Source organism: Monodon monoceros, unplaced genomic scaffold (assembly GCF_005190385.1).
Source record: "Monodon monoceros isolate NGI ecotype Baffin Bay Population unplaced genomic scaffold, NGI_Narwhal_1 Super_Scaffold_12, whole genome shotgun sequence".
In the NCBI taxonomy this organism is placed as follows: Eukaryota; Metazoa; Chordata; class Mammalia; order Artiodactyla; family Monodontidae; genus Monodon; species Monodon monoceros.
Genome location: NW_021703768.1, coordinates 21,143,154 through 21,158,853, shown reverse-complemented (window position 1 = coordinate 21,158,853; position 15,700 = coordinate 21,143,154). Strand labels below are relative to the sequence as shown.

The window sequence follows — 15,700 nt, the reverse complement described above, 5'->3', positions numbered from 1 at the left end:
ATGCTGAGGGCTGGCCTAGTGTGCATCTGTTAAAAAACTATATACAATCACCCCTCCACATCTGTGGGCTCAGTGTCTGTAGATTCAACCAACCACAGGTGGTAAACATAGTGCACAATCCATGGGTGGTTGAATCCATGGATGCTGAACCCATGGATACTGAGGGCTTACTGCACTATGCCATTTTATGTAAGGGATTCAAGCATCCTCAGATTTTGGCATCCACGGGGGTCCTGGAACCAATCCCCCACAGATACCACAGGGCAATTGTAGATGGAATTTGCCCATGACACATGGGCTCCTGGACAAGCATTAGCACTGGGATGGGATGTGGGTTAGGCTGATATATCCACATGAATGCATTTCAAGCTCTTTGACATGATGACTAGATTGTGGAAGATTAGTGTTGTGGGCATAAGCAAGGAGGCAAGAAAAAGGCTTGCCCTACATTGCATTGTTTCTACACAGAACTTGTTGTTTGCAGTTGTTAAGATAGATTTGACAAGGTAGGAGACTAGATGAGCATATTTTATTTTATAGTTTATTAATTTGATTTATAACTTTAAAGTATATAGGCAGGTGTTATATAGACATCTATTCGTACTCTTGCTCTGAACCCCACAAATATTTCTGGGACAGTTGTTGTCGTTCGTGTGAATCAGAGAATGATGGGTAGGGCTTCTAACATAGAAGCCATGCCTCATGCAACTTTGCCTGTCTTACAGTTCTTAAAATATTGCTAATTCCCCAACAGAAATACAATAATTAAAAATAAGTTTACAGGAAATAAATTTCTTGCATAATATGAGAGTAAAAGTATTTTCCACTCAAAGAAAGAGATGAGAGAAGCAATGTTTACACCAGCATATCAAGACTAATGACTTATGTCTTTGTCAGGAGTTATTTGCCTACGGAAATGGTTATTTACCAAGCAAAGCAAAGAAAGGAGCTGTGTTTGGTTTATTTTTATTACTTTTTTCCATTTAGAATAAAAATCACACTGATATGTAAAAGGCTAGTCCTATTGTTTAAAGTATATAGATGAGTGTGATCATACTTATTCAACTTTCATTTCAAGAACTAAGATAACTGACCCCATTTTTCAAAGATGTGACTTGAGAGACCTTCTTTGAATTCTTTCTGCATTATGTATCTTTAGACATTATCATGGATATGCTCATTTTTATCCCCCCTAGCTTCATTCAGACCAAGATAAAGGAGATGGATCCCTCAAATATATTTTGTCTGGAGATGGAGCTGGTACTCTTTTCATTATTGATGAAAAAACAGGTGACATTCATGCCACAAGAAGAATTGATAGGGAAGAAAAGGCCTTTTATACTCTACGTGCACAAGCTATTAACAGAAGAACTTTGAGGCCAGTAGAACCGGAGTCTGAGTTTGTGATCAAGATCCATGATATCAATGACAATGAGCCAACATTCCCAGAGGAAATTTATACGGCGAGTGTTCCCGAAATGTCTGTTGTAGGTAAGTTCATTTACAGTGTTTATGACGGTATTCAAAAAGTATAAAAAATAATTATCAAGAAATTCTTAAAATATTATGATCAATTACTTGAAATCATATTTGATTCCCTGCTAAGAGTACGTGTTTAATTTTCTGAATTATGAAACGAGTCGGGAAAAAAAAGGATTAATGCATTTCTAATTTCCTATGGGTTTGTAAGTTTCTACAGTACAATAAATAGACACTTCCTTCAAAAATCCAAGAAAATACCATTGACCTTCAGGAGAAAACTATGAAAATGCAAATTTTTGTCACATGGATTTGGAGAACAGCTGTGTAAAGTCCTGACTCCAAATATATTATAAGTACACTTAGAACACCATAAATGTAATCTAGAGTCTACATATATACTCTAGTCATAATCTGCCTAAAGAGTTTGTCTGGATTATCTAGATGTTATGAACATTGGAATTAATTAGATTTTCTATTACTTCATATTAAATATTTTAAAACATCCTTTCAATTTAACCATTATATATAAAACTCTGCTGATATAAATCTCTTATTCAAATAAACCAGTTGGAAATCAACAGCTAATCACAAACTGATACAGAATTTAAAGTTAGGTTGCAGAAGCAGTAAGACAGAAGGCGTGAAAAAACTGGAAGTATAACATTCAAGAAAATAGAATTCCTTTTTCGATGTAAATAAATGGAGGGTGTATTTGTAGGCAAAGAAAGTTAAAATTGATTTCATGTTTTTGCTAAATAGAGAATCATAGAAAATTAAACATCAAAAAACAATAACATTTTTAGAGATAATGTATTTGGATTTAGTAGAATAGATCATTTCTCAAATGTGGGAGAAGTATAAACTGATGAAACAATTCTGATACATTTTTTCCTTGTAACAATTTTAATAGAAAATTTCCAACTGCAGTTTTCAAAAGCATTGTTCAGAGATTATTATTTAATATTTACTTCACTAAATCCCAAGGACTTTTGGCAATCACCTTAATATAAAGCCCTTTTATATATTTTGAACTTTATTAAATAGCTTCTAATAGTTCTTGGGACTTGGGATCATCTTGGATTGTTTCTAAATTTAGAATTTAATCTATTCATAAAATCGTATTCTAGAACAGATGTTAATTATTTTTATAGTTAATTAGTGGAGAGAGAGAAAAAAGAGCATACTTACTCCTTTGTGATTAGATATGCCCTTTACACAAAGCAAATCTGTTATGTAAAAATGAATTTAAATATCAAACCCGAGCATTTGTAAAGTGTCTGCATTTATTATAATCTGATACACTGTAGCATTATCTATTGCATGCATCAAAATACACCTGTTGGCTAAATAAAATATGTTGTTGAATTCAAAGTTTACCTACAATACACTATATATATATTATTTTCATCTAAATTATATATGAATGTTTCTTTAAGAGGTCATTATTAAAGCCAAAAATCATTGAAGTCTTCCATGAAAACCAGTGCTTTTGCTCCTCCTTCTGGTACTGTGCAGAACTAAGCTGAATTTGGATACTTCAGGTACTTCTGTGGTGCAAGTCACAGCTACAGATGCCGATGACCCTTCCTATGGGAACAGCGCCAGAGTCATTTACAGCATACTTCAAGGGCAGCCATATTTCTCTGTGGAACCTGAAACAGGTCAGGAATCATGAATCAGTGTTTGTTCATTTAGTAGTCTTTATGATATTTATAAGTAAAAAATAAATAAACAAATAAAGGGCTTCCCTGGTGGCGCAGTGGTTGAGAGTCTGCCTGCCGATGCAGGGGACACGGGGCCACAACAGTGAGAGGCCCGCGTACCGCAAAAAAAAAAAAAAAAAAAGGTGGGAAAATAAGAAAAAAATCCTAACATTAATACTCACAGAAGAATGATGATGCCACAGTTAAAGATTTAAGAACTCAGAGTTGAATGATCGAGTGAGCTAATGGGAATATACCTGCTTTTATGTTTTTGCATCTGGGTTTAGGGCACTAGACAGCACATACGATATTCTTTATGAAATAGAAAAACAACACAAATTGGCAAATATTTACATAGAATCATTTTTACAATTTCTAGACAATAAAAATTAATAACAAAAGCGTTTTCGTCTTTCAAAAATCACTACTATTTTGGATTTACAATTGTGAGCTTAATCAACTAATAATTGAGATTTTAATAAGCATAATAAAAGTTTTTCCATTTTCTTCAAGGTATCATCAGGACTGCTTTACCAAACATGAACAGAGAAAACAGGGAGCAATATCAAGTGGTAATCCAGGCCAAAGACATGGGTGGCCAGATGGGAGGCTTATCAGGGACCACCACGGTCAACATCACGCTGACAGACGTCAATGACAATCCACCGCACTTCCCCCAGAGTAAGCTGTCTTTAATGGTGTTTCTGCAGGGCAAAAGCTTTAGAGTAAAAACAGAAAAGAGGAGAAAAAGCAATTGTCAATCATTTCATTTAAAACAGACCAAAACTGTGCCACAAAAATGAAGAAAAAAATAGATATATATGCTGATGAATTCACTGTTATCAAAAGATAGAAGTTAAATATTTCAAACATAGTTCATTCAGAGACAGAGGGATCTATGATCACAAAACCACTCCATATATATATATATATATATATACACACATGTAAGTTTACATATGTACTGTCTCTCTCTCTCTATATATATATATACATATATATACTCTATCATCTAAGAACTATTTCTGTCAGCAAAGGAAATGTTTTATTAAAATAAAAACTAAATTATACTTCTACAATGAATGTGTTTATTTCTACTTAGAATTTAATAAGGAAGATTCTAACCCAAGGGTAAAATTTTTCAATAAAATAACTAAGTTGCCATATTGTAAGAACTTAGCCAGAAAGAACTACATAGGGGGAACCTTACAAACTAATCAGACTTCCATTTAATATCACTGTGTCAGACTTGCATGTAATATCTGTGTTTGGAATGGCAGTCATACTAAAACATTTTGTATTTTTGATTTATTTATAGATTTATTTTGTGGTTTAGAATGAAACCTTCAAATTCTCAAAATAAGTCAAGAAGAGGTTAAGAACCATTAGCTTCTGACCATATAATTACATTTATTTATTCTCCTTTCTTATACAAATTTGGTAGACATGCAGCTAGAGAGGATGATATTGGGTCTCAATGGACACCGCCAAGACTCAGCCAATTTCCTGCTAATCTAAAAGACCCTTTACTTCAAGATGGAATCTCACGTTGTTAGGAAATGTGGCATAAAACACAGGCTTTAGTATGATCTGTGTGTTTAATTTTTAACATTTGCTGTGTATTAACTTCTAAATTGATCCCCCAATTTTAGTTTGTTTTTTGCCTGAAATAACTTTGTGATAAAGTATTAAAGTGTAAAAAGCAATAGCTTTTTGTGATATTTATATCTTTATACTAAAGACCATTACACAGAAAGAATTACAGTCTAAGAATTCACTGTATTATTTTGACTCTTTAAAAGCATTTCACCTCTTTTCTTGTACTATTTTTATCTAACTTTGATTATTAATAGTGCATGATTTTAGTTGAATTGTTTAAAATCACATGTGTGGAAAGATTATAAAATTCAGAGAGAATATTCTTGAGTGGGCTAATCATATGCTTGTGTATTTTTATGATATTTTGTTAGATATTTAAGGTACATGCTCCTCAGGACTGCTACTGTGGTGTTTGGCCCAAAACACAGAGAAGGGTGTTTGCTTATGCTGTTTTCAAATTATCAAGTTTCAACTTCAGGTTACCTTTAGCATCAGCAGGGAAAAGCAAACCAATAATAAATCTTTATAGTTCTTTTAGAACAGGTCTAAAGACATGCCTCGTTGCACTACAATTTAAATTTCACATTTTATATGTATTTCTAACCACCTCTTAGCATGATCCTGTTACCAGGAGAATGGACATGCAAATATAGGAGAACAAACTGTTAAGTGGTTGCATAATCCACAGTGAGCAAAAATATTTGTGAAAAAAGTATTTTATGAGTAATAAATGACCATTAAAAGGATTATTATAGTTTAAATTCTCAGGAACATATATACATGTGTCCAAAATACAGTCCATTTAAAAATTATGCATTTGATAAGCAAATTAATAGATTCTAATTAAATGGAAAAACTAGACATTTGAAAGATGAAAATATCTGATAAAAATTCATTTTATCATTTTTCTTCTACTGTAACACCTTTATTAATTCATTCACTAATTACTTTCTTTTCTTTTGTTAAGTCAGAATTTGTGGTTGGTATCTGGTAGGCACATTACACAAGCCTGACATAATAATAATAGTAATAATAATTAAAAAAAGAAACAGCAATAGCATAACATGTTTTCTGAATGGCGTTTTTATGTCACCCTGTATCAGTTATTTACTGACCTACTTTATTTTATCAAAACAACTCATTGAGGTCAGTATTCTGATCTCCATTCTACAAATGAGAAAACGAACATTATAGACATTAAGGCCAACTGCAAGTAATAGCAGAGGTGGTTTGAAGTCCATGACCAACTCCAGATGTACAACACAATATATTATGAGAAGTTTTAGAGCATCCTGTATCTTGTCTCATATTGTTTAATTATAGATGGAAACATAATTTATGGATCTTTGTTTTCTCAATTATCTTTTCTCCTATGAACATTTGCAACCATATCTTACTGTTGGGAACACTCAGTCATGGCAATTAAAACGTTACTTGATAGTCTAAGTCACCTAACATGCGGAAAACTAGTTTTTAATTTCTCATATCATTTCATTAAATAGCCGAGGTTTGGAGGGAGTTCCACAGTTTATGAAGACCTTCATATGTAGCATATCACTGAAACTTGCAACTAACTCATGTAGACTCATTGTTATTATCCTTATACCCAATATACGGAAGAAGTAAAGGAGGTTCAGAGTGGAAATAATAAAGAAGACAAACTAGTACTGCCTAATAGAAATATGCAAAACAAAAATGTGTGCCACAATAGTAATTGTAAATTTTCTATCAGCCAAATTAAAAAAATAAAAAAAATTTTCTATCAGCCATATTAAAAAATTTTTCTATCAGCCATAAAAAAAATAAGCAGGAGAGACATTTATTTTAATCGTATATTTTAACCCAATATTATCCTTTAAACATATCATCAATATAAAACTTATTCAGATGTTTTACATTCTCTTGTTCCATAATTCTTTGAAATATCCTCTTTCATTAAGTATTTTCCAGTTACATCAAGGCTCAAGTCAGACTAATGACACTTCTAGTCAATAGCTGCATGAGGGTTAGTGGCTTGGCTAGTGGCTGCCATATGGGACAGTTCAGGACAGACTGTGAGTCATCCTCTTGAATCCCAATGCTGTCTTCTTCACTTAGTAGCTTTTTCACCTTGCTCCATTGAACTGACCTTTTAGTAGAAAGGTGCCATTTCAGTGCCTTTCAGTAAAACGGGATAGCAGTGCCTACCCCATGGAGTGGTAAGACTAAATAATTTAAAGCAGGGTCCCCAACCCCCTACCAGTGCGCAGCCTGTTAGGAACCAGGCCGCACAGCAAGAGGTGAGCATTGGGTGAGCGAGAAAAGCTTCATTTGCCGCCCCCCACCGCTCCCCATCGCTCGCATGACTGCCTCAACCATCCCCCCGACCCCATCCGTGGAAAAATCGTCTTCCATGAAACCGGTCCCTGGTGCCAAAAAGGTTGGAGACCGCTGATTTAAGGTATACGAAACGCTTGACTCAGTGGCTGGCACTAGTGTATTTATGTGCTCAGTAATATTGATTTGTGCAAGTACTGCTGTATATTTATTATTTTTCAATACTATAAAAGTAGGGTCAAAACTTAAACTTTCATACAGATTGATCCAAATTCTACATTTCCCAATATGGTACATCTGCGGAAGATAAAAATCTCCATCATTTGGAGGGGACAAGGACAAGTGAAAGCCTACGTGTCCTCCTTCATTGTTTAGCTTATTTATTGTGTGGATCTATAACAATCATTCTCAATCAGGGACAGTTTTGTCCCCCAAAGGACATTTAGCAAGGTCTTAAGACATGTTTGTTTGTCTCAACTGGTGGGTACTACTGGCATCTATTGGGTGTAAGCAAGGATGCTGCTAAACATCCCTACAATTCACATGACAAAGAATTACCTGGCCCAAAATGTCTCAGAGGTGAGGTTGAGAAACTTTGATATTATCTGAGGAACTGTTCAAGTGAAATCAGAAATTTTTTTATCTAAAAATATTTATTGAGAACACTCTTACACCAAACATTATTTTAGAAAAAAAATATGAATATTGTTAAAAAAACAACAACTTTTTTTTGTCCCTATGACCTTTCATTAAAGCAGGGGAGGCAGATGATACATAAGAAAACAATTCTATACATACAAGGTATTGGCTCAGTTCTGGTTAAAAAGAGGAACACAAGTGTTCCAAGGAAGAGGATAAGGGAAGGTCTTGCTCAAGAAGGGATACTAAATCCAAACACTGCAAGATGGAATAGGCTCACCATACAAAGAGATGGGAAAGTCCTTCAAGCAGAGGGAACAGAATATGGGAAACCCTGAGTTGGAAGTTGAATGATGTTGAATAGAAGTTGAATATCAAGAAATGAAGACCACAGTGGTTGGATCTTACCAAACAACAAGGAGGTTAGTGGGAGATTAGATCAGGGAGCCCTACACTCACAGGAACATTGGCAATAGTCAGTTATTGTTGGAATTAACAAGCGCCTAACTGTGTGCCTAAGTTACCATCATACTCTAGTGATTTTAGAGGTATATAAATATGTGAACATTAATAGGACATGTACACCTTAGTATGATTCTAAAAGAGAGGTAATGGATTAGAAGGCTGGGGTGCACCTGAAAACTGAGTTCCAAAAGTCTTTTAGGTTTTTTGCTCCAGATATTAAATTGTATTTTCACTACCAAAACAATATCTCTGTTGAAATTATTTCAGAATCCTGGATTATTTCAAGTGACTTTAATTTTAAAAACAATTAGTGAAGAAAAAAATCTATTGCTTACCTTCCACTGATAAGCACTGTGCTTGCAATTAAGCCCATGAAGGTTAATAAGTTTTGTTACCAGAAGGGACTCCTTTTCAGGGCCCAAGAATGGGCTCTTGTCTAACACTCTGAAACGAATTGTCCGAGGAGACACACATACCAACAAAGCAAAAGACTTTATTGGGAAGGGGCATCCGGGCGGAGAGCAGCAGGGTAAAGGAACCCAGGAGAACTGCTCTGCCATGTGGCTCGTTGTCTCAGGTTTTATGGTAATGGGGTTAGCTTTCCCGGTTGCCTCTGGTCAATCATCTTGCTTGTGCCCATATTTGCTCTGACTCAGGGTACTTCCTGGTGGTGCGCGCATCTCAACAAAGATGGGTTTTAGTATGAGGGTTTCTGGGAGGTTGGCAGGACATATTATGGGCTGGCATCTCCTCCCTCCTTTTGGCCCCTCTTGAATTCTCCCATTTAGTTTTCAGTGGCAGCACCTTGTTCCTTACCGAGATCTCCTGTTGTGAAACAACCAATGCAAGCAGTTATTATTGTGCCTGGCCAGGGCGGGCAGTTTCCGTCAACAGTTCCCTAACATCTTGATTCCTGATTACAAGTGGCTTACTGTCGAGGAGGGGAGAGAATATTTCAATATGAAATGACATGTCTGACAGAATTTAATGGGTGTATAGAAGAGCAGCACTTTTCCAAATATGGGGAAGGAGGATTGAGTGCATCCTTTACAGTGAAAGGTTTTCTGGAGAATTTCTCTTTTGATATAAATCCTTTCTTCAGACTACTAAAAGCAATAAGGGCAGGAAAGGAAGGAGAGTTCATGAAGTTGGGAATTAGCAAAATTACCAATGTAGGATATGCAAAGGGCATATTCTGTGCAGGTAAAAAAAAAATGGTAAAGGACTGCTTCAAAGTGGTGGTGAGGGTTATCTTTGGTGATGCCTTTAATGTTTGCTTTTCTATTTTTTATCTATTTTTGTAACTTGATACAAGAAAACCAGAATAACAAAGGATAGAAAAGGACAAATGTGACAATTGCTTCGAAGTCAGATAAAATGAGTGCTGAATAGCAAAATGGGAGTAATTGTGGATGATCTTTCCCAATTGGTTTTAGTAGAAATCATTTCAAAGAAGCTGGAGGGTAGTAAATTGAGGAATAAAAGAAAGTCAGGAAGACGATCAAAGAAATAATGCCTGCACTTTAAGAAGCTGAGGTGAACAAGAAAATTAAATAGAAAAGGAATATATTGTAATAGTTAAAAATAAATCCTGGATTAAGGGTGGTTCAGTAGATAATTTTGAGAGCCTCCTTTGTCCAGGCTCAAAGCAGGAATTAGGGCTTCAGTGGCCAACCAAGGACATGGACTACTGGAGGAAGGTGTAGAAGATAAAGTGATAATCACATGAATACATAATATGATGTCTGGCAATGGGGTAAGTGCGTGCAGAAGAGAAAGCAGAATAAAGGACTAGAGAATGACAGGGGTGCTATTTTAGGAAGCATGAATAGGGGAGACTTCTCTAAGGAGGCAGTGCATAAAATTAGACAATTCAGCTCCTCTAGACATCAGTTTCTACATGTACAGTACTTAGAGTGCTACAATTGAGAAATAAGGTCATATATAAAATGTTTTCAGTAGTAACTGTAAAATATAAAGGTTCTCCATACACAAGGGTTTTTCTCCCCTTCCTTCTTCCTTCTCAAGGAGTATGACCAGTGTTTCAAATCTTGTCTTTATTGCTCTGATGCTGTGCTGCTATTCATTAATGGCCCACAAAAGATGAAATAAAAGTGCCTTAAGCCAGGAGATACCTATAATCTCGGCAATGTACCTCATATGAACAAATGAACATCCATGGATGAGGAGTCCAGAGCAAATGTTCCTGCTCTCTAAGCAGTCAAATGTTCAATGGCCCTTGACTTTCACTATGTTTCATTGTGCTAACAGAGACAAAAGTTATACTCCATCACCTGTATTCTATCCACCTGGTATTTTCACTTGAATATTTTAGTCTCTTTTACGTCACATCCTTCCTTCTTTCCCTAACATCAGAAAAACAAAATAGGCTCCATGGAAAAGGTCTATGAAGAGATTAAATTACTGGAACCTGATCATTGTAGGGCTTGGCAAAAACACCCGGGACAATGAGATTTGTGACCAAATGACCTTTTAAAAAAGCGGCTCTGGAAAAATGCTATGATACTAATTTTCATCTAGACCAGAATCAGTGATTAAGGAATAGCTGATCTGCAGAGATGAGCACTGAATAGCAGCTCCCAACAGCTTTGTCTTAATACAGAAGAGAATGTTGTATGGTAAGACTCTCTCAAATCCGTTCCCAAAAAAGAAGAAAAGAAAAAGAAAGACAAAATGAAAAATAGACATCAGAAAGGAAGGTCCAGGCCTAGAACAAAAGAGTTTACAAAAGCGGTTATGTCGATGGTCAGGGTCCCAGTCAACCAGCTGGTGCCTAGGACTTGGCTCTAGTACTTGGATGGGACAGTTACTAGGACTCAAGAAGAAAGAAAGACTAAACATCTGAGATCAGGCAAAAAATTCCAACCCACAAAAAGAGCCAACTCTAGAACATAGTTTGAGAAGACCACAACTTGTTATTCAAATGTAGCTGCTTTCCCACACATTGTATCACAGAAAAGAGAGGAGATTATTTTTCTCATCCTACTTACCAGTGAGTATGGCCTCCAGAGAAATCCAGCTCTCATAGAACCATGCCCCTGATCTACTTAGTACTGAGTCACAAACATGTTTGTAGACAGCTTAGGTGGACAAGTGGAAGTCAGGAATCAGTAACGAACACATTTACATAATAGCTGAGCTGGGATTTCATGAGGAGAGAAAATTTATAAACTGCTAAAAAATATAATATGATTGAGTGGTGGTCTTATTTGTATTTGTTTATCTTTGACCTCTTAAGATGTTTCAGAATATTATGTATATAGGTAATCAATATCAAATTTATGAGAATTTGATATATTTATTATGCAAGATTACAGATCTAGCCCAAGTGCACTCAAAAGAGTGAAGTTATTGCTGCTTACTATATCTTTTCGCCATGACTTATTGAGAATGGTAACAAAAATCCGTTTTTCATCATTTGGTTGTCAGTTCCGAAAATTAACACAGAATTTCTCACTTATAGGAAAGTTTTTTTTTAAGATAAATTATAGATGATGGGCACTTGGGTGTACAAATAAATTAAATGAGACTCTAATTTCCTGAGTATTTTGATGCCAACACTTTATATTTCCATCAAATTATATTTAAAGATTATACACAAATATAGCTAATTCAGATGCCATACTATGCAATTGTAGAATCACTCAGCGCCTAGAAGAGATTATACCTAGGTTTGTTTGTTTGTTTTAACTGCATGACCTTTATTGGCTACTAACTTTATTTAGCTCATTAAATTACATAAATATGGATTGTCTGATTTGCCCACATTTAAATAAAATAAAGCAACAGTATAAAAATAATAGTAACAGGCACAGTGTTACAGCATGGACTAAACACGGTAAAATATAAAATTAACTCAATCTTCATATCTGTATAATTATAATATAACATATATTTATTTACCCCTTTATATTAGTTCAAGAAAAACTGAAACATGAAACTTAAATCACTTGTTTATGATTTTACAGCTGGAAAAGAAATAACAGCCAGGTTGAGGATCCAGGTTCGATGATTCAAAAATCTGTGCTTCTAACCACTACACCAAGAAAGAAATTGGTACATCAAAGACTCTCTTTATCTTCCCTGGTACATCTTGCCTTTAGTTAATTCAGTGATTCACTACTTGTATATAGATTACAGGAACAACTTTAAATAGGACATACTGAATTCTTACAATGTCCATGCATTTTCATACAAACCCGGGAAAATCAAAGCTTTATTTGTTAGTGCTTTTGCATTACCCAAGGACCAAACATGAGTGACTGCTTTGCTGGGATCCTTATGCTGCTTGGCAGATAGATAAACAAGTTTACATGAAACAAGGTCATTCAAGGAAATGTCTATATGATGTATGCAGGGATTTAAGACACGTATTTTCAGTGAGCTGTGAGACTACCATTACCCCTGCCTGGTACAAGGGAGGTTTGATTTAATAAGTGCTGATTTTCGCTTTGTAAATAGAGTCAACCTTGCCTCTACTGGGGATTCTAAGGTAATGTAGGCCCCGGGCTGATCTGCATATTTTAAAATTATCAAGCACATTTCAAGTAGAGCAACAGTCAGGTATGTCCCAAGGAAGATGCTTTAGCCTGGGAATGAAATTAAAAACGTCTCTTTTCTCCCTTTTTTAATCTAAAGAAAATGAATATTCTTATATTCAAAAGCACTGTTCTACAATTTACATAGGTTAGATATAGCTCTGATTTTTACCGTGATCACAAAAATAGCCTCAAATATTTGTAGGATTTTCCCCCATGGTCCTAGTACCTAGAATTTGTAAGAATTACAAAGAAAGAATGTTACTGAAGCATTCTTTAATTTTTTAAACACTGATTGAAGCCGTACTATGTGGAAGGATGTATGATAGGAAATAATAATAAAGTAATAATTTTATAGAGAGAAATAAGGAACAGAATATATACATAAATGGTTTGCCGTTTGAAAGATTATAAAACACAACACTTCTCTCTCTGTCTCTCTCACACACACATACACACACACAAATAAACATATATACACTTTTATTTTATTATATTGTAGTTTCCCTCACACATAGTCTCCTTCACTCTTTTGCTTGCTTTTTTATATAGGTGGAGTTTGTATATAGGTTGCATAAATGTAAGTATATATGCACATATATGTACATATACACATATATATGCACATATGCATGTAAACTTATATACACACATATAACTGGAGAATGATATAATAACATTCACACTATAATTGTCAATTAAAGCCTAAATCATAAAATGATCAACCCTTCAGACGTAAGGGAACAAGGAAAGAGAAAAATATTTAAGTGTTTTCGAGGCAGGAAAACAGGCATTGAGGGGGAGAGCATTTTTGTTAGGGAGGATGGAATGAACACAGGTGACATTCAGAGAAATGTATGTGATTTGGTGTGGCTGGATCCCAGGGCTTGAAGCAGGTGTTGTGAGAGATGAGAATGGAAATATAGCAGAGTCAGCATCATGAAAAGGGTTGGATACAAAAATAAAATGCTACATATATTATGTAAGGGAGTATTTTTTAAGAGAGCACCAGGCACAGTTCTTCATTTTGTCTAATTATTCTGGCATTGCTTGGATCGGAAGAGCAAAGGTTGATGAGAGTCTGAACTGAAGCTGAGGAGAGGAGGGATTTGAGATATAGTTAAGTAGTTGAGCCGTAGGACGTAGTAATTAGGTTGATAAAAGGTTCGAGGGAGAAAGAGAGCAAAAGATACTTTCTAGTTTTCTACCAGAAGAGCTTGTTTGAAGAGAGACAGGGATTTCAGTTTGATTCGAATGTTTTAAATTAAGATTCTTGCAGAAAGATAGTGGTTTTAAATACCTAGGAGACAGTGAACTATGTTGATCTGATGTACACAGCACGATATATAAGTGAGAACAGACATGATGATCTCAGCTAAGCTAAATGTTTAGAGTGACATAACTGAGGAAATGTACGATTCCCAAGTATGATGAAATATATACTTCTCTAAGAAAAATAGAAATTATACAAAAATCCACTTGGAGCTCTCCAGTTATTCCCATGGAAAGTTGCCTTAGACTAAACGATTTAGCATTTTTGCATCAGGGGATTCGAAGTCCCTTTGTGTTATGGTATCCTCTAGAACACACTTGGAATATACCCCTGGGTAAGTATAGAGAGATATAGAAACAGAACTAGCTGTGCAAATATATTTAGACTCAGTTAAGCGGCTGTTACAGAGTTTTTAGTAAGCCTACAATTTCAGGGAAGACGCACTGCAGAGACTGAGTACCTAGTACAATGTAATATGTTTATGAATGACTCTAAGGTTATCTTAACCTCCCCTGATTCTATATACTTTTTATGTTCCTACATATTGCAATTGTGTGTATTTATTGATGCCAGTTAACTTGGAGACAATTTCAAAGAAATGAATCAAGATGGATTCCCTAGTCTCTGGGAATCAATGGCAGCTTCTCTAAAAGCTTTGTCCTGTTGCTTTCTTCAATGGCATGAACAGGAAACTAAGACATCTTGCAGCATCTCATTTTGCTCTAATTTAACTTAAATGCCCAAAGCTAAGTTGGTGATCATGTCTCTAGTGCTCACAGAATAGGTTTCTGCCTCTCCTCTGGTGGGAGTCTTCAATTCCAAACCCTCAATCCTCTGTCAGTCTCTGGTGTGACTTTCAGCTCTCAGCTCCTTTTCCTAAATGCCCATTTAGCATTGCATAATTTCCTTAACTGCTCTGCAGTTTCCTCTCAGGAGTTTTATCTTGTTTTTAATTTCTTCCTGTTAAGCTCATTAAAAAACATCTTTTAAACATTATACAATGGAATGGTTTATAAACGTGCATAATTGTGTCATTTTTCTTAGAGCAAGTGTTGTTTGAGATTATTATGCAGTGTAGAGATGTGACAATAAGATTACGCACAAAGCAAATAAAAAAATTAAACTAATGTTAAATTATTTTGTTATTCACATATGTGGTGATTTTTTCTCACAACTCTGGAAAAGTAGAGAGTTAATGTAAATGTGAATAGAAACAAGGGCAGGGAACAAAGGAAAGAGTCCAATTATATTTCCTGTGTTTTATCAACAAAACAAAACGGCAGCTATCTGTTGCCAAGCTTCCAAAGCCGTGTTTGCTCTCTTAGCTCTCCCATTTGTTTTCTGGCGTCTATTTTGCTGTTCCTGAGGAAGTCATGCTGTCACATCTCTTACTGTGCCCATCTTATGCCTTTCCTCCAAAGTCTCTTACATTGAGCCGTCAGTTACTTCTGTTTCCAGTACACAAATCTGCAGTGTTTTTAATACTCAAGTACAAAGGTTCCATTGATCAAATTTTTGGTGGAAAAAGTGACCTGGAATACTTAATCTTGAATCAAAAAAACAAACAAACAAACAAAAGAAAACAGAAATGCATTAAAATTGTTTTAAGTCTTTAATAATGAAAATTTAGATGTTATGTGAGGTTGTCATTAATAGCCTCAGAA

At 35.2% G+C, this 15,700-nt stretch overlaps 1 protein-coding gene across 3 annotated transcripts in view; it reads left to right on the top strand.

Annotated features, from left to right (window-relative positions):
* Positions 1-15,700, top strand: part of LOC114892423 (cadherin-10) — a 122,704-nt gene that overhangs the window by 64,924 nt on the left and 42,080 nt on the right. For all 3 annotated transcript variants that reach the window (XM_029217315.1, XM_029217314.1, XM_029217313.1), the window contains exons 2-4: positions 1,197-1,491; positions 3,024-3,143; positions 3,699-3,866. In XM_029217315.1, coding sequence (XP_029073148.1) covers positions 1,197-1,491; positions 3,024-3,143; positions 3,699-3,866 — 583 coding nt within the window. The remainder of the gene's footprint in view (positions 1-1,196; positions 1,492-3,023; positions 3,144-3,698; positions 3,867-15,700) is intronic.